The sequence below is a fragment of the Melanerpes formicivorus genome, unplaced genomic scaffold (genome assembly GCF_026170545.1).
Source record: "Melanerpes formicivorus ecotype bairdi unplaced genomic scaffold, bMelFor1.0.p_v2 SCAF_10, whole genome shotgun sequence".
In the NCBI taxonomy this organism is placed as follows: Eukaryota; Metazoa; Chordata; class Aves; order Piciformes; family Picidae; genus Melanerpes; species Melanerpes formicivorus.
The window spans coordinates 23,266,418-23,285,347 of NW_027142362.1; the positions used below are offsets into that span (position 1 = coordinate 23,266,418).

The 18,930-nt window shown below is 53.2% G+C and overlaps 1 protein-coding gene across 1 annotated transcript in view; it reads right to left on the bottom strand.

Annotated features, from left to right (window-relative positions):
• REC114 (REC114 meiotic recombination protein) overlaps window positions 1–18,930 on the bottom strand; it is a 35,726-nt gene that overhangs the window by 339 nt on the left and 16,457 nt on the right. Inside the window, exons 3-5 of the mRNA XM_068144346.1 lie at window positions 14,391–14,474; window positions 6,502–6,654; window positions 1,516–1,584 (exon numbers count right to left, since the gene is read on the bottom strand). Of these exons, the coding sequence (XP_068000447.1) occupies window positions 1,516–1,584; window positions 6,502–6,654; window positions 14,391–14,474 (306 nt within the window). The remainder of the gene's footprint in view (window positions 1–1,515; window positions 1,585–6,501; window positions 6,655–14,390; window positions 14,475–18,930) is intronic.

The following is an 18,930-nucleotide window of genomic DNA, read 5'->3' on the forward strand; positions in this document are numbered from 1 at the left end:
GGACGACACTGTGAGCCAGCACTATGCCCTTGTGGCCAAGGCCTCCTGTAGGGACCTCCAGAGATCATTGAGGTCTGCTGTAGTGCATGAAGAGAAGCGTGGCGGCAGGTTGAGGGATGTTGTCTCCCTCTACTCTGCCCTAGGGAGGCCACCTCTGGAGTACTGGGTCCAGTTCTGGGCTCCCCAGTTCAAGAGACAGGGAACTACTGGAGAGAGTCCAGCAGGGGCTACAAGGATGTTGAGGGGCCTGGAGATCTCCAGTCCAACCCCCCTCCTAAAGCAGTCACTCACAGCAAGCTGCCCAGCATCACAAGGGCCAGGTGTGTTTGGAATCTCTCCAGAGAGATGACTCCACACCCTCCCTGGACAGCCTCCTCCAGGCCTCCAGCACCCTCACACCAAACAAGTTTCTCTTCCTGTTCAGATGGAACCTCCTGGGTTCCAGGTTGTGCCTGCTGCCCCTTGCTCTGTCACTGGGCACCACCGGCAAGGCTCTGCCCCCTTTAGCTATTGATCAGCCTTGAGAAGATCTCCTCTCAGGCTGTTCTTCATGCTCAACAGCCCCAGGGCTCTCAGCTTTTCCTCTTCACAGAGGTGTTCCAGGCCCCTCAGCAGCTTTGAAGCTGCTCTATCAGAGAGCCTTTCTGTGCTGGGGAATTTGTTAGTAATGCAGGTGAGAGAGGGGTGGGTGTGCTCAGCAAACACAGCCCCTCCCTGGCAGAAGGGTGGCTTTGAGATGGGCATCGTGCTCCTGTCCAGCACAGGGCCCACAGAACAGCAGCTTTTAGAAGCTGAGGTGTTTAGCATATTGGTCTTTATTTACAGTTCCCAGCATTGCCTCTTAAAGCAGAGGCTGGTCCTGAAAACCTGAGGTGTTCAAGGCAGACTGTGCCTTGTTGGTGCCCTCTCACTGCATTGCCCGAGGCCAGTAACTGCTGGGAGTCAGCCACCAGGGGGTGTGGTACTGGGGACTGCTTTGAGAGACAGGTTTGGAACAGGGGGCAGAAGAGCTGCCCTTACCCCACTGGTGTGAAGAAATGTGGACCTGAGCATCCTGTGACTGTGGAAGAAGGGTAAGAAAGACCCTGAGGAGCAACTGCAGAAGCACAAGAGTTTGGAGAGAGTTTTCTCCTCAGCCATCTAACTGCAGTGTCCCAGGTTCCCAGTGCAGGAGTTGGCCTCCAGGCTTTCCCCTGTGCTCCTCAGGGAAGCTGGCAGTTGACCTTCCACTGCTGATTGGTACTTTCAGGTTTCTGCAGGGTCCCAGAAGTGACACAGCCATTTATTTGGATGTGGCCTCCAGTTTGCTAGGGGTGGGGATATTTTCTAGGCAAAGGGGCACTGACACCATGACCTTCCTGGGTTCATCTCCTAGCTGCAGGCATTACAGGAGATCCAGCTGGTGGCTTTGTGGCTAGAGAGGATGGCAACCTGCTGTTAAGTGAGGACATTGCCCAGGCAGTTGGCCCAAGAGCTCCAGTTACAGATCTGAATATCAGACCCTTCTGCTTTTACCTGGGCCAGCTGTGTCACAGATCTTCTTTCTCCAAGGGCTGTGCAGGAGTCCAGTGAAGGCTCAGCTGCCTGGAAGATACCAATGCAGATGAGGGCTTGTGAGCAGGCAGGGTGTGGGGCTGTGCAAGGGAAGGCACTCCAGTTAGAGAGGTGAAGGGAAGAGAATGTGCTCAGCCACCTCAGGCAGTGGCAAGGCATCTTTTGTGAGCCCTGCATGCACGTCTGCTCAAGGCTTTAAAGATGGAAGATGAGGAATAATGACCCTGCAGTCAAGCTGTAGTGTCTGAACTCAGATGACTTTTTAAACTACTTGCTGGAAGTAGCTGGCAAAAACTCTCTGAGTGCTCAGCAGAAGGATGCTTTCAGCTGCCCTGGTCTAAGCTTTCAGTCCTGAGTCTCACTCCTGCAGCAAGAGCATCATTACACCCACAGGCTTACTGCTGCTGCTCAGGAGTGTTCTGCCATTAAATCTTGCCTTTACCTTCCATTCCTTGCTTTGTCTTACCAGGCAATGGGCACAGCACAAAGCATGGGAAACCTGCTTAAATAACAGCTGCCAGAGTTCACACAATCATCACATGATGGTAAGGGTGGAAGGGACCTCCAGAGCTCATTGAGTCCAACCCCCCTGCCAAAGCAGGATCACCTAGGGCAGCTCACACAGGAATACATCCAGGAGGCTTTTGAAAGTCTCCATCAAAGGAGACTCCCCAGCCTCTCTGGGCAGCCTGCTCCAGGGCTCCAGCACCCTCACAGTAAAGAAGTTTCTCTTCATGCTGAGGTGGAACTTCCTTGCTTCCAGCTTGTCACTGTTGTTCCTTGTCCTGTCACTGGGCACCACTGAAAAGAGCTTTCACCTTGCCATGTGCCACTCAGATCCTTACAGACATTGATAGGGTCCCCCCTCAGCCTTCTCTTCAGATTAAACAGCCCTGGAACTCAGGCTTTCTCCATAGGAGAGGTGCTCAAGCCCCTTCATCCCATGTGCTTCCCTGGAAATGCTGTGAGGCAAACTGGCAGGGTTTTTCCCCCCACACTCTCTTTACTGGACAGGGCAAACATACTGGGTAGAGTGGGACCTTCCCAGATTACAGCAGTCTTGGGCCCAGTAGTTTTACCCCACAGCCAAGAGGTTTAGGTTTTCTGGCTAAGTTATCACAGAATCCTGGAATTGTCAGGGCTGGCAGGGAGCTCCAGGCTCAGCCAGCTCCAACCCCCTGCCATGGGCAGGGACACCTCACACCACAGCAGGTTGCTCACAGCCACCTCCAGCCTGGCTGCAAACACCTCCAGGCAGGAGGCCTGGGATCGAAGTGGCTGAGAGCTGCCAAACAGAGAGGGACCTGGGGGTGCTGATCAACAGTCGCCTGAACATGAGCCAGCAGTGTGCCCAGGTGGCCAAGAGGGCCAAGGGCATCCTGGCCTGCATCAGGAATAGTGTGGCCAGCAGGAGCAGGGAGGTCATTGTGCCCCTGTACTCTGCTTTGGTTAGGCTGCACCTTGAGTCCTGTGTCCAGCTCTGGGCTCCTCAGTTTCAGAAGGACTTTGAGACACTCGAAGGTGTCCAGAGAAGGGCAACAAGGCTGGGGAGGGGTCTGGAGCACAGCCCTGGGAGGAGAGGCTGAGGGAGCTGGGCTTGCTTAGCCTGCAGAAGAGGAGGCTCGGAGTGACCTCATTGCCCTCTACAACTACCTGAAAGGTGGTTGTAGCCAGGAAGGGGCTGGTCTCTTCTCCCAGGCAACCAGCACCAGAACAAGAGGACACAGTCTCAAGCTGTGCCAGGGGAGGTTTAGACTGGAGGTGAGGAGAAAGTTCTTCACCGAGCGAGTCGTTCGTCATTGGGATGTGCTGCCCAGGGAGGTGGTGGAGTCCCCATCCCTGGAGGTGTTCAAGAGGGGATTGGATGTGGCCCTTGGTGCCATGGTCTGGTCATGGGGTCTGTGTTGATAGGTTGGACTCAATGATCCTCGAGGTCTCTTCCAACCTTAGTTATACTGTGGTACTGTGAGGCTTCCACCACCTCCCTGGGCAGCCTGTGCCAGGCTCTCACCACCCTCCTGGGGAACAACTTCTTCCTAACATCCAATCTCATAGTATAATATCACAGTATCAGTCAGGGTTGGAAGGGACCACAAGGATCATCCAGTTCCAACCCCCCTGCCATGGGCAGGGACACCTCACACTAGATCAGGCTGCCCAGAGCCTCAGCCAGCCTGGCCTTAAACACCTCCAGGGACAGGGCCCCAACCACCTCCCTGGACAACCCATTCCAGGGCTTCACCACTCTCATGGGGAAGAACTTTCTCCTCACCTCCAGCCTGAATCTCCCCACCTCCAGCTTCATTCCATTCCCCCTAGTCCTATCACTGCCTGAGATCCTGAGCAGTCCCTCCCCAGCCTTCCTGGAGCCCCCTTCAGATCCTGGAAGGCCACAATGAGGTCACCTCAGAGCCTTCTCTTCTCCAGCCTGCACAGCCCCAACTCCTTCAGTCTGTCCTCACAGCAGAGCAGCTCCAGCCCTCTGCTCATCCTCCTGGCCCTGCTCTGGACACCTTCCAGCACCTCCAGATCCCTCTTGCCATAGGGGCTCCAGAACTGGAGGCAGTACTCCAGGTGGCGTCTCAGCAGAGCTGAGCAGAGGGGGAGGATCACCTCCCTTGCCCTGCTGGCCACACTTCTCCTGCTGCAGCCCAGGCTCTGGTTGGCTTTCTGGGCTGCAAGTGCACACTGAGAGCTCCTGGTGAGCTTCTCCTCCCCCAGTCTCAATCTCCCCACTTCTAGTTTTGCTCCACCCCCCCAGTCCTATCCCTCCCTGACACCCTAAAGAGTCCCTCCCCAGCTTTCTTGTAGCCCCCTTCAGATACTGGAAGGCCACAAGGTCTCCTCAGAGCCTCCTCCAAGTTGAACAGCCCCAACTCTCTCAGTCTGTCCTCAGAGGTGCTCCAGCCCTCTGCTCATCCTCATGGCCCTGGCCTTGCTTTGATACGTAATTTCAGAACTGCTAAACCTGCTCCTCTGGATCCCCAGGAGAGGTTAGACTGGACTAGATTAGTCTAGTATTAACCAGGTTGGTAGAGACCTTGGAGATCATCAAGTCCAACCTATCACCTAACCCCATCTGATCAACTCAACCATGGCACCAAGCACCCCATCAAGTCTCTTCCTAAACACCTCCAGGCTTGGGGACTCCACCACCTCCTGGGCAGCACAGCCCAAGGGCCAGTCTCTCTCTCTGTGAAGAATTTCTTCCTAACATCCAGCCTAAACCTCCCCTGGCACAGCTGCAGACTGTGTCCTCTTCTTCTGGGGCTGCTTGCCTGCCTGGCACAAGAGACCAACCCCCAGCTGGCTCCAACCTCCCTGCAGGCAGTTGCAGAGAGCAAGAAGCTCTCCCCTGAGCCTCCTCTTCTGCAGGCTAAGCAACCCCAGCTCCCTCAGCCTCTCCTCCCAGGGCTGTGCTCCAGACCCCTCCCCAGCCTCCTTGCCCTTCTCTGGACACCTTCCAGCATCTCAACATCTTTCCTAACCTGAGGAGCCCAGAGCTGGACACAGGACTCAAGCTGTGGCCCAAGCAGTGCAGAGTCCAGGGTAGAATGACCTCCCTGCAGTTTATATTCAAGAGTTAGCCCCTCAGAATCACCACCAGGCTTTACCTTCCCATTTAGCTTTTCTTTGTGGTGGAGAGGGGAAACGATTCTGAGCTGTCCCTGCAATGGCTTTCAGAGGTGTCAGGTTAAGCTCAAATTGCTGCTGACCAGTTGCATGTTTACAGTTCTGGAAGCTGGCAAACAGGAGCAGGCAGATGCAAAAAGGGGAACACAATTCCTGGCTCCTTACCTGGCTCTCAGCATTTTTCCTACCCTGTATAATTCATGTGGAAATCTGCCAGGTGGTTCCCAGCAGCCTTGGCTGAAATCCACCCTGATGAAATTGCAGATGAGCTGTTCTGCTAACCTTTCAGCTCTCATTCTCTGCCCCCTATTCTTGTCAGTAAACCTCAGCAGATCCCATCTATGTCTCCCCCTAAAGAATTCCACCAACTGGGAACTGGTGAAGTCCCATTTGGTGCTGCTCCTGTTCCTGGTCAGCACCTTTCTGCCTTTGCCCAAGCCCTGCACCAATTGCTGCCATCGATTCCAGGCTCTCTAGCTAAGGAGCAGTTCAAACCCCAGAGCAAAGCTTTTCCCCCACCTCTAAATCTCATCCCATCTGCTTGCCAATCCTCTTCCTAGGATCATATGAGCTCTGAGGTGGGATCCCATAAATGCTTATAACTAACTCAAGGGTGGGTGTCAGGAGGATGGGAGCAGGCTTTGTTCAGTGGTGCCCAGGGACAGGAGAAGGGGTAAAGGGCACCACCTTGAGCATATGGAGCTCCATCCAAACATCAGGAGGAACTTTTTTAAGGGTAATGGAACACTGGAACAGGCTGCCCAGAGAGGTGGCCTCCACCTCTGGAGACATTCAAAACCCACTTGGAAGTGTTCCTGTGTGACCTTCTTCAGGTCAACCTGCCTTGGCAAGGGGGTTGGACTGAATGATTTCCAGAGGTCCCTTCCAACCCCCTACCATTCTGTGCTTCTGTCTGTATTAATCTTGGTTATTAGTGACCTTTTGGAGGCCAAAACTAAGGTGTCTGGTTGCTCTGAAATGTTACAGTGAGCTTGAGGAGCAAGAACCACTTCCCTGAGCATCGTTCTTTTCACTTGAGGCATGCTGAGGAAAAGGGAAGATGAGAGCTTCAGCAGCTGACTTCTGACTCACTCTAGCTGTGGTCACTGGTGAGGTTTCCTTGCAACAAACTGCATTTTGGGTTTCCTGCATCACAGAGAAGGTCTCCTAGTTGCAGAACTGAAGCCTGGCATTTACAGGTCTCACAGCTGACTCTTCCTCTCTTTTTCTGGCTGTAAGTTTCTGCTGACTGACTTGGTGTAGTGCTGCTGCATTTGGGTCGGTGTCCCTCCCCTGCTGTGCACCACTACCCACCTGGCTGAGACTGGGATGGAGCTGCTGGCCTGGTCCATCTGTCACCTGAACTGGTAGGTACTCTGCAAGCTTCTGAACACAGCTGCAGCAGAATTCCAGCATCTGCTCTTTCGCCGCGCCCCCAAACTGCACGCGGAACATGCGGCACTCGCTCTGCTCGGAAGCCAGAGGGGAAGCAGGTCAGTCCTCACAGAGCTCCTGAGCCTGGAGCAGACCTCTGAGATCCCCAAGCCCAGCCTGTGACCCCACACCATCACACTGCCTAGACCACGGCACTGAGTGCCACACCCAGTCTGTCGTTAAACACCTCCTGGGAGGGTGACTCCACCACCTCCCTGGGCAGCACATTCCAGTGTCTGATTGCCCTTTCCATCAGCAGGTGCTTCCTAACGGCCAACCTAAGCCTTCCCTGCTGCAGCTTCAGCCCATGTCCTCTCATCACAAGTTGCCTGGCAGAAGAGCTCAACCTCCACCTTACTACAGCTTCCCTTCAGGTAGCTGAAGAGTGTGTAAGGTCCCCCGAGTCTCCTCCAGGCTAAACACCCCCAGCTCCCTCAGCCTCTCCTTATCAGCCTTTCCAACCAGTCCCCTCCCCAGTCTTGTTGCTCTCCTCTGGACCTGCTCCAGCACCTCAGTATCTCCCAGATACCCAGCACCAGAACAAGAGGACACAGTCTGCAGCTGTGCCAGGGAAGGTTGAGGCTGGAGGGGAGGAGAAAGTTCTTGCCAGCAAGAGGAATTGGCCCTTGGGATGTGCTGCCCAGGGAGGTGGTGGAGTCCCTGTCCCTAGAGGTGTTTGAGAGGACTGGATGTGGCACTTGGTGCCATGGTTTAGTTACAGTTAGTGTTGGGTGCCAGGTTGGAGTTGATGATTTCTAAGGTCTTTTCCAACCTTCTTGATTGTATGATCTACAGAATCACAGAGTTATTGAGGCTGGCATAGACCTCTGACATCATCAAGCCCAGCCTATGACCCAAGAGCCTCCAGCCCCTCCAGCTGCTTTGGTTTCATCAAAGTCCTCTTGGGGAAAGTAAGCAAGGTGGGGACACATTTTTGGGCTGTTGCACCAACTGAAACCCCAAGAAACAAGCTTTGCCTGCTCTTGTCTGCATTTTTCCCAGCAGCTAGACCTAAAGACTCTTGAGTCCCAGTTTGCAAACTGGTTAGAAAAACCCCAAACAGATGGGGAGGGAGGGAGCAGGACCGGGTGTCAGCTGATCAGTTTGTCTAGCCCAGGGAGCACACCTTGCCATGAGAACAGCTTTTACAGGGCTAGCAGGGAAGTTAAGACCTTGTTGCTGCTAGCAGTATGCTATAAGGATCTGCAAACTCTGACCAGTTGTTTGTGACTGAAATGCAAAGGAAAGGACAAAGCAGGCAGAACTCCAGAGGGAGAGGGACCTCGACCGGCTGGACAGATGGGCAGAGGCCAACAGGATGGCATTCAACAAGTCCAAGTGCCAGGGGCTGCACTTTGGCCACAGCAACCCCATGCAGAGCTACAGGCTGGGGTCAGAGTGGCTGAGAGCTGCCAAACAGAGAGGGACCTGGGGGTGCTGATTGACAGCTGCCTAAACATGAGCCAGCAGTGTGCCCAGGGGGCCAAGAAGGCCAAGGGCATCCTGGCCTGCATTAGGAAGAGTGTGGCCAGCAGGAGCAGGGAGGGCATTGTGCCCTGGGCTCTGCTTTGGTTAGGCCACACCTTGAGTCCTGTGTCCAGTTCTGGGCTCCTCAGTTTAAGAAGGACATTGAGAGACTTGAAGGTGTCCAGAGAAGGGCAACAAAGCTGGGGAGGGGTCTGGAGCACAAGCCCTGGGAGGAGAGGCTGAGGGAGCTGGGGTTGCTTAGCCTGGAGAAGAAGAGGCTCAGGGGTGACCTCATTGCCCTCTACAACTACCTGAAAGGTGGTTGTAGCCAGGAAGGGGTTGGTCTCTTCTCCCAGGCACCCAGCACCAGAACAAGAGGACACAGTCTCAAGCTGTGCCAGCGGAGGTTTAGACTGGAGGTGAGGAGAAAGTTCTTCACCGAGCGAGTCATTTGTCATTGGGCTGTGCTGCCCAGGGAGGTGGTGGAGTCCCCATCCCTGGAGGTGTTGCAGAGGGGATTGGATGTGGCACTTGGTGCCATGGTCTAGTCATGGGGTCTGTGTTGATAGGTTGGACTCGATGATCCTCGAGGTCCTTTCCAACCTCAGTTATACTGTGAGACTGTAATCTACACTGAATGTCTGCTGTGGGGCTGCTGGAGGCCTGGGGCAGGCTGCCCAGAGAGCCTGTGGAGTCTCCTCCTCTGGAGGGATCCCAAACCCACCTGCACATTGTGATGCTGGGCAAGCTGCTTTAGCAGGGGGGGGTTGGACTGGATGATCTCCAGAGGTGCCTTCCAACCCCCACCCTGCTGGGGTTCTGTGGAAAGGGAGGATTGAGGAGTGTGCTCTGCACAGTAAGCTTGTCCTGAGCACATTCAACTCATGTAAGGCAAATGTTCAGAGAGTGAATTAATGGGACATGCAGCTTGATTCTTGGAACTTCAAATTTAAAGCAGTTGAGGTTCTGGAAAGCAGGGAGATCTCCTTACACTGATGCAACCTGGTTGAGGCTTCATCTTCCTGAGCTTTCACCATCAAACCCACTTCTGTGAGTGACTAGACAGGCTGCCAGAGAGCTGAGTGCAGGGCTACAAGGCCAGCTTTCACTTCAAAGACTTGTGTCTCAGAGAGGAGCCAGCTTCTCCTGACAGCCTCTGTGTTTACACACACGTTAGCTGAAGATGCTTGTACTGCAGCAAGTGATATTTAGGCCATCCTAAGCAGGAAAGCTTGTCTTGGTACCTTTTAAAGGGGCACATGTCCAAGTGATTGGCACTGTAGTGCTCATTTACCACTGCTCACTTACATTTCTTCCAATTAACTGAGCTGTCACCTTCACTGGGTTGGCTTCACTGAAGTGAGAACTGATTTGTGGCTGTGCCAGGCAGGTGAGTTCTCATGAGCAGGACAGGAAAGTAACTTGCATCTTAATTTTCCTTCCTTTTGGAGGCTTTCCAAGAGCATTTTTTTAGTTACCTCTACAATCTCCACAGCCATTTTCATAGAATCATCATATGGGCTGGGTTGGAAGGGACCTCAAAGTTCCACACCCCCTGCCATGGGCAGGGACACCTCCCACTAGCCCAGGTTGCTTGAGGCCTCATCCAGCCTGGCCCTAAACCTTTCAGGGAAGAGGCATCCACAACCTCCCTGAGCAACCTGTTCCAGTGTCTCACTACCCTCATTCTGAAGAATTTCTTCCCAATCTCCAGTCTAAATCTCCCCTCCTCACACTTCACTCCTTCTAGTCCTGTCACTACAAGCCCTTGTCAAAAGTCCTTTTCCAGCTCTCCTGTAGCCCCCTTCAGGCACTGGAAGGCTCTGAGGTCTCCCTGGAGCTTTCTCTGCTCCAGGCTGAACAGCCCCAGCTCTCCCAGCCTGTCCCCAGAGAGGAGATGCTCCAGCCCTCTGATCATTTTCAGTCTATTTGTAGTGCCCTCTGCTTTGTCACCAGGACTGTTGAATACTTAAGCCTGCAGTTGATAAACAACAAGAGACTTTATAAACCATTTTCCATTACAGAAAGAGAGTGAGCACTGAAGTTCAGCATCTGACAGACACCCTCCTGAGCCTCACTGAACAAAACTTCCACTAGCACTAGAATGAGCTGCACCAGGTGTCTTCTCTCCATGGCTTGTTCCTGCAGGAGTGTTAACACTCAGCTCAACATGCAGTTTAGAACTCATTCTGCCTGCTAGGAGTGTGCAGTGCCCTGCTGAATGCCTATTTGCAAAGAAAGGAGTGAGTTTCACTGGAAATGCAGTATTAATGGCTTGGGGAAGGGGGAAAGAGGAATGGAAGATTGGGGCGCTGGAATGTGTCCAGAGAAGGGCAACAAAGCTGGTGAGGAACAGCTGAGGGAAGTGGGGTTCAGTCTGCAGAAGAGGCTGAGGGAAGAACTCACTGCTCTCTCCAGCTCCCTGAAAGGAGGTTGCAGTGAGGTGGGGGGTGGGCTCCTCTCCTTAGTAACAAGTGACAGGGTGAGAGGAAATGGCCTCAGGTTGTCCCAGGGGAGCTTTAGGCTGCACATCAGAAGAAACTTCATCCCTAAAGGGATCTCCAAGCCTGGTACAGACTGCCCAGGGAGATGGTTGAATCCCCATCCCTGGAGGTGTTTAAAAGACACAGAGGTGCTGAGGGCCATGGTTTAGCACCAGCCTTGGCAGAGTTAGAGAATGGTTGGACTCCATGATCTTAAAGATCCTTCCCAGCCTAAACTATTCTATGATTCTACAATTCTAGGACCAATCAGAAATGTTAATGCAATACCTTATTGCTGTCTACAACTCCCTGCAGGGAGGTTGGAGCCAGCTGGGGGTTGGGCTCTTCTCCCAGGCAGGCAAGCAGCCCCAGAACAAGAGGACACAGTCTGCACCTGTGCCAAGGGAGGTTCAGGCTGGATGTTAGGAAGAAGTTCTTCTCAGAAAGAGAGATTGGCCCTTGGGCTGTGCTGCCCAGGGAGGTGGTGGAGTCCCAATCCCTGGAGGTGTTTAGGAAGAGCCTGGATGAGGCACTTGGTGCCATGGTGTACTTGATCAGATGATGTTGGGTGATAGGTTGGACTCAATGATCTTGAAGGTCTTTTCCAACCTGTTTAGTTCTGTTCTATTCTACTTAATTGCCCTGAGTGCTCAGATGGACTTTACAAACCTAGCTGCCCTTCCTCTGTTTCAGTGGCTTCTTTTTGCTTCCCTTTACTGAGGTCTAGCAGAGTTGAGATGTGAGCCATGTGGTGTGTCTGCCCTCGAAAACACTCTATATTAAGAGCTTCAGAAGGTTAGCATGGCAGCTGTATACACTCACAGCACTTAAGGAATCACTTCAGCTACAATTTAGGATATAAAGCAGAGAAACAGGCTGATGGGACCACTGCAGTGCCAGGAAACCCAGTTAAAGTCACATGAATTGCTGGTGAGTAAACACTGAGATGCACCAAATTCACTTCAGACCCTCTTCTCTCAACTGTCCCTCAGAGCTGTGCTCAAGCCTCCAAGTGATTGTTGTGTTCATTTTGGGTTTCATAGTATCACAGTATCAGTCAGGGTTGGAAGGGACCACAAGGATCATCTAGTTCCAACCCCCCTGGCCATGGGCAGGGACACCCCACACTAGATCAGGCTGCCCAGAGCCTCAGCCAGCCTGGCCTTAAACACCTCCAGGGACAGGGCCCCAACCACCTCCCTGCACAACCCATTCCAGGGCTTCACCACTCTCCTGGGGAAGAACTTCCTCCTCCCCTCCAGCCTCAATCTCCCCACCTCCAGCTTCATTCCATTCCCCCTAGTCCTATCACTACCTGAGAGCCTGAGCAGTCCCTCCCCAGTCTTCCTGTAGGCCCCCTTCAGATCCTGGAAGGCCACAATGAGGTCACCTCAGAGCCTTCTCTTCTCCAGACTGAACAGCCCCAACTCCTTCAGTCTGTTTCTGGTGAGATGCAGCAGAATCTCTTGATGCTGTGCTGGGGAGTTTGTTCTAGCAGCTGTAAACTGATGAGCTACTGATTCATTAGAACTAATGACTGCAACAGCTCCATAGTCGTCTTCAGTGTTCTTTAAGAATGGGGAGACCTCACTGCTCTCTACAACTCCCTGAAAGGAGGCTGCAGTGGGCTGGGGTTGGTCACTTCTCACTAGTATCAGGTGCTGGAACAAGAGGAAATGGCCTGAAATTGTGCAAGGGGAGGGTTAGGTTGGGGATATGAAGACTTTCTTTGCTGCAAGAGTGTTCAGGAATTGGAAGAGGCTGCCCAGGGAGGTAAGTGGTGGAGTCCCTGTCCCTGGAGGTGCTCAAGAAGAGGCTGCCCAGGGAGGTGGTGGAGTCCCTATCCCTGGAGGTGCTCAAGAAAGGTGTGGCCATGGCACTTGGGGTCCTGTTTTGATGGCCATGGTGCACTCAATGATCCTGGGGAGGTCTTTTCCACCTGAAACAATTCTGTGGTTCTATGAAAATCTGATTAAAAACAGCACAAAAGGTGTTTTGGTTTCAGGCAAACATAACCCACGAATTGAGCAGAATCCCAGCATGGTAGGGTTGGAAGGGACCCCTGGGGATTGAAAAGAGCTGAAGAGAATCCTTTATGCAGCTCCTGGCACTACCATTAGACTAGGCTGATGCTGAAGCAAGATTAGGCCTTACATGTGAATACTGTTTGTTGTTATCTTGCAGTTAGTGAGGCATTCTCCCCCCTGCAAACTAGCCTGTTTGGTTTGTGAACCTGAAACAAACATTCCTGAGTCCTTCAGACAAGGAATCAGACAACAGATGGAAATCAAGGGGAATGTGTCCACTTCTCAGCTCTCCTGGCTGTTGCTGGTTTCTGCAGTGATGCTAAGCCAGTCTGTAGCAGAGTTCCTGTCAGGGGAGAAGGTCAGAATGCCTGAGATGTTTTTATGCCTTAATTATTCTTCTGCAAACAGGACAAAGAGTTGAAGCTGGGCTCTGGCAGCTACTGAACAAGAGGCTTATCACCATTTCTCAGAATTCCTGTTTCTGACTGAATAGATGAATCCTCTTGTCAAGTAGAGATAAACTAGAGACAGCTGCTCCTGCTGAAACAACAGAGCCCAGGAGCCATCGGGGAGAAGTGAGAGCTCCTCGGGTTTCAAACAGGCTTTGTTTCTGGAAAGCCTGGTGAGTGCTCAGTGGAGAGGAGCAAGAAACTTCTGGGAGTGCCCCTCAGAGCCAAGAACACTTGAGGGTTACAGACAGGCTGCTAACAAGCGAGTGCTGATTAATTATTTACAGGCTAATCGACCACTCTCCAGGAGATCTGAGGGGAAGCCCAGAAGCCTTTCGTTGCCTTGAGCACCAAATGCCTGAATCACCAGCCTGCTGCTGCTGCTAGGGGCCATGGTATGGCTGAAGAATGGTTTGTTTAGATACTTTGTTTGCCAAAGTGAAGTGTGACTCAGAGGTTGCAGGTTTCTCTACCTGTAAGAGCATCACTTCATCTCTTTAATTGTTTGCCATGGCAGGTGGATTCTGAAATAAATAAGGGTCCAGGTTTTTTGTAGCTAACTCTCAGACAGCAGCCTGAATATTTGCAGTTACAAAACATGCTGAGATGATCTATTGGTCCTTCCCTTTCCTTGTTCCTTCCAGATCCACTGTGTCTTCTAAAACAGATGGAGACAGTTGATTCTGCCACTCTGCTCTGGCAGGACCTCACCTGGAGTACTGCATCCTGCTCTGAGGCCCTTAACACAAGGACAGGGACCTGAGAGAGAGGGTTCAGAGGAGGGGCATAAAAATAATCAGAGGGCTGGAGGACCTAGAGGCTGAGAGAGTTGTGATTGTCCAGCCTGGAGAAGAGAAGGCTCCAGGAGACCTCAGAGCAGCTTTCCAGTACCTGAAGGGGCCTACAAGAAAGCTGGGGAGGGACTTTTGACAAGGGCTTGTAGTGCCAGGATGAGGGACAGTGGCTTTGAGCTGGAAGAGGCAAAATTTAGCCTGGAGATGAAGAAGAAATTCTTTACTATGAGGGTGGTGGCACACTGGAACATATAGCCCAGGCAGGTTGTGGAGGCCCCATCCCTGGAGACATTCATGGCCAGGCTTGCTGGGGCTCTGAGCAACTTGTTCTAATGGCATAGGTCACTGCTAACAGCAGGGGATTTGGATGAGATGACCTTTAAAGGTCCCTTCCAACCCAAGGCATTCTAGGAGTCTTGTTTTAACCTTTTAATTTATGCAGACAACTGACAGAACATCTCAGGACTTCAGGTTTCATTTCTCCAGCATGAAGAAATCTTATCCAGAACTGGGAGAGCTCCCAGAAATATGAAGAGCAAGGCAGCCTACCTTGGCCTGTGCTCGAAAGAGCAGGCAGTCTGCTCGTCTCACTATCTGCAGCCACTTGTGGGAATCGATTAGGGAAAAGCCTTCCTGAAACAAAGCAGAGCACAAACCACTCGAACAGCAAACATGCAACACTCCAAGGCACACACAGGGGGATATGCAACTGAATCCCTGGTGGAGGTCAGTCCCCTGCATGCTTCAGCCTTGGCATCAGACAGCTGCCAGGGTGTGGTTTTTGCTGCACCAGGAAGCAAACCCGAGCCTGCAGCGCCAGCACCAAGCTCAAGGCACGGTCTCATTTCCGTGTGTATTTTATGTTTGTGCCTGTGATGAAGGTCTCCGTGAAAAGCAGCACCAAGCAGCTGCAGCAGGGAGCTTCACATTCTTCTGCATCCCCTGAAGTTGCCCGAGAGGGCAGCAGAGGGCAGGCGAACCCGAAGAATGCGCCGGCCGTTGGTTTATCTCAGGCCCAGGGAGGCCTTCTCTCCAGCTGCAGCTCAGCTAAACAAGCAGCAGCTTCGATAACTCGATAAAGATGTGTTTGTACTCGGGCTGCATTAGCTGTCAGGCTCCTCAAACCACCCAGGCTGCTCAGCATTCTGTAACAACACCCCAGGAAGCCGAAAACGTTGTGTGAAAATTGCAGGGCAATGGACTGTGTCTCCCAAGATACCTTCCCCAGGCTGCCACAGGTGTGGGGGTGGAGAAAACAAACACACAAATCTGAGGGCAGGGAAGAAACCTGCCTGCCTGTTTCATCTGATCATGCTTGCAATGAGGGAGGCTTTTTGCATAGACTGCTTCTCAGAGGCATCCTAAGGGTCAAGAACCACATCATGTCCCACCTTGGGCCACCAGCAGTGTGCGTTTGACAGAGCTGTCATCCATCTGACACCACTCCAGTGTCTGCTCATAAGGAGGTGGACTGAGTTTCTGTCTATTGCCCCTCATCCTATCACTGAGTATCACTGAAAAGAATCAGGGCTGGAAGGGAGCTCCAGGCTCAGCCAGCTCCACCCCCCCTGCCATGGGCTCCAAGCCCCTGCCATGGGCAGGCACACCTCACACCACAGCAGGTTGCTCACAGCCACCTCCAGCCTGGCTGCAAACACCTCCAGCCAGGAGGCTTCCACCACCTCCCTGGGCAACCTGTGCCAGGCTCTCACCACCCTCCTGGGGAACAACTTCTTCCTCACAGCCAAGCTCAATCTCCCCACTTCTAGTGCTGCTTCATCCCCCCCAGTCCTATCCCTCCCTGACACCCCAGAGCAGAGGGGCAGGATCCTCTCCCTCCACCTCTGCCAATGGGCACTGGCAGCTCAGCTGCCCTTGCCCTTCTGGGCTGCCAGTGCCCATTGCTGCCTCCCTGGCCCAGGCTTGATTCCTGCCCCCCTCAGAGGTGTCCCAGACCCTTATGCCTCCCTGACACCCTCAAAAGTCCCTCCCCAGCTTGCTTGGAGCCCCCTGCAGATCCTGGAAGGCCACCAGAAGGTCTCTGAGCCTTCTCCTCTCCAGACACAAGGTGAAAAATGCTGCCTTTGAATCTCTGCCTGCAGCCAGAGCCCTCCCTGGTTCATGCAGGGTGTAGGGAACACTGGTGGCCCTGTGTGGCTCCTCAGAGCCTTCTCTTCTCAAGAGCCTGGCTCCATCCTTCTGACAGCCACCCTCCAGGTGTCTATAGACATCAATAAGCTCTCCTCTCATCCTTCTCCTCTCCAGACTAAAGAGCCCCAGGTCTCTCAGCCTTAACTCCAGTCCCTTAATCATCTCCATACCACCTCAAAACACAGGAGCCAGCTCAGAACTGCTCACTCTGGACAAGCAGCCAAGCCCCACATGCTGTTGAGAGAAGCAATTCCAGTATCTCATGCTTTCCCTAAGCCACTTGAACTTGGGGCTGCTTGTGCTTACTCTCTTCATTTCAAATGGTGACTGGTTTTAATGCACACCAACTGGGTTTATTTAAAGATAGCTGTTCCCATCTGAAGTCTGTTTTTATAGTGTTTTTCCTTTTCACTGGGAGATGGAGCCTGACCAAATGGTGCCCCCCCCCCCCTAAAATCATAACAGTTTTCAAAGAAATCATAAAAGGCAGCCAATGTTTAACTTTCCTACCAACTCTTTTGCTGATGTTCCCCAGCCTCTCATCCTTTTTGCATGTCCTGCTTCTGAGGTCAAGCAAACTGGAAAAACCCAGCCTTTGGAATGGGTATTTATGTGCTCTTGATTAGTCAACTCCAAGCCCCCAAATGTGATTAACTGAAACTTAATTTGCTTCAGGTTTAATTAACTGAAGAACAAAGCAGGAAGTATTTCCTCTCCTCTTGCACCTTTGGTGGGTTGTCTGTTGCCAAGCAGAAACGAGTAACTAAGAATTGCTAAAGCAAACAGAAAAACAGAATCAGGGAGTCATTTGGGCTGGAAAAGATCACTGAGATCACCCAACACTCCCAGGTCACCACTGAAATACCTCCATACCTGCCATGGGCAGGGACACCCCACACTAGATCAGCCTGCCCAGAGCCTCAGCCAGCCTGGCCTTAAACACCTCCAGGGACAGGGCCCCAACCACCTCCCTGCACAACCCATTCCAGGGCTTCACCACTCTCATGGGGAAGAACTTCCTCCTCCCCTCCAGCCTCAATCTCCCCATCTCCAGCTTCATTCCATTCCCCCTAGTCCTATCACTGCCTGAGATCCTGAGCAGTCCCTCCCCAGCCTTCCTGGAGCCCCCTTCAGATCCTGGAAGGCCACAATGAGGTCACCTCAGAGCCTTCTCTTCTCCAGACTGAACAGCCCCAACTCCTTCAGTCTGTCCTCACAGCAGAGCAGCTCCAGCCCTCTGCTCCTCCTCCTGGCCCTGCTCTGGACACCTTCCAGCACCTCCAGATCCCTCTTGTCATAGGGGCTCCAGAACTGGAGGCAGTACTCCAGGTGGGGTCTCCCCAGAGCTGAGCAGAGGGGGAGAATCACCTCCCTTGCCCTGCTGGCCACACTTCTCCTGCTGCAGCCCAGGCTCTGCTTGGCTTTCTGGGCTGCAAGTGCACACTGAGAGCTCCTGCTGAGCTTCTCCTCTCCCAGCACCCCCAAGTCTCTCTCCTCAGGGCTGCTTTCCAGCCTGGGGTTGCCTCCACCCAGCTGCAGGACCCTGCCCTTGGTCTTGTTGAACCTCCTGAGGTTGGCTTGTGCCCACCTCTGCAGCCTGTCCAGGTCCCTCTGGATGGATCCCTTCCCTCCAGCTGTCTGCTGCCCCACACAGCTTGGTGTCAGCAGCAACCCTGCTGAGGGTGCACTCAGTGCCACTGTCCATGGCACCCACATGGATGTTGAACAAGCCTGGTCCCAGGACTGACCCCTGAGGGACTCTGCTTGTCCCTGGCCTCCCCTGGGCCCTGGAGCCATTGCCAGGCACTCTTTGGGTGCAGCCCTCAGGCCAGTTCTGTCCCCATCTGGTGGTCACCCCTCACACCCATGTGTCACCAGCCTGGAGCCCAGGCTGTGGTGCGGGGCAGTGTCGAAGGCTGTGCTCAGGCCCAGGCAAACGACAGCAGTTGCTCTCCCCTCAGCTATTGATGTTGTCACCTGTGCAGAGAAGGCCACCAGGTTGCTCAGGCAGGATTTGCCCTGGGTGAAGCCCTGCTGACTGTTCCCAATCACCTCTTCACTATTCTTCTGAGCCAGCAGTGCCTCCAGGAGGATCTGCTGCAGGATCTTTCCGGGCACAGAGGTGAGACTGCCTGGCCTGGAGCTCCCTGGTTCCTCCTTCTTACCCTTTTTGCAGATGGGAGCAATGTTTCCCCTTTTGCAGTCTGTGGGGACTGCCCTAGACTGCCATGCTGACTGACATCCCTGTGGCTCTTCAGCCCCTCTAGGGATGGAACTCCAACCAGGCCACTTGTTCCTTGGGACAAGAGCCTGACCCCCACCTGGATCCAGATCTCCTGTCAGGGAGCTGTAGAAAGCAAAAGCAGATTTCCAGCCACTCCTGCCCGAGCCTGGGGTGTTCATGGAGTTGCTGTAACCCCAGGACCCAGCACTTGGCTTTGTTGAACCTTAGCCCACTGACCTTGGCCCATCAGTCTGGCCAGGCTCTGTAGAGCCCTGAATGCAGCAGAGACTCCAAGGACGTGGCACCCCCATCCCATTCCTCCTCTCCCACCCTCCTGCCATCTCCATGCTGTGTCTCAGTGCAGTACTTGAGCAGGACAACAGACATGATGTGGCACTGAGCAAAGCTACCTGCAAAAGGAGATGGAATGGTTCAGATATAAACTCAGGTCTACAGAACTAAGCCTAACTCTATCAGTTTACCTCAGTTAATTGGCATCACAGCCCAGATGCTCTAGATCTTGCTCAGTTCTCAGCAGGCAATGGGCCCAGATTTTGCACCATGTTAAGGTCTAGTCTGTTCACAGGCTCACAGGATGTTAGGGGTTGGAAGGACATCTTCCAGTCCAACCCCCCTGCCAGAACAGGACCACAGAATCTGTCACAGGTCACACAGGAATGCATCCAGATGGGTCTTGGAAGTCTCCAGAGGAGA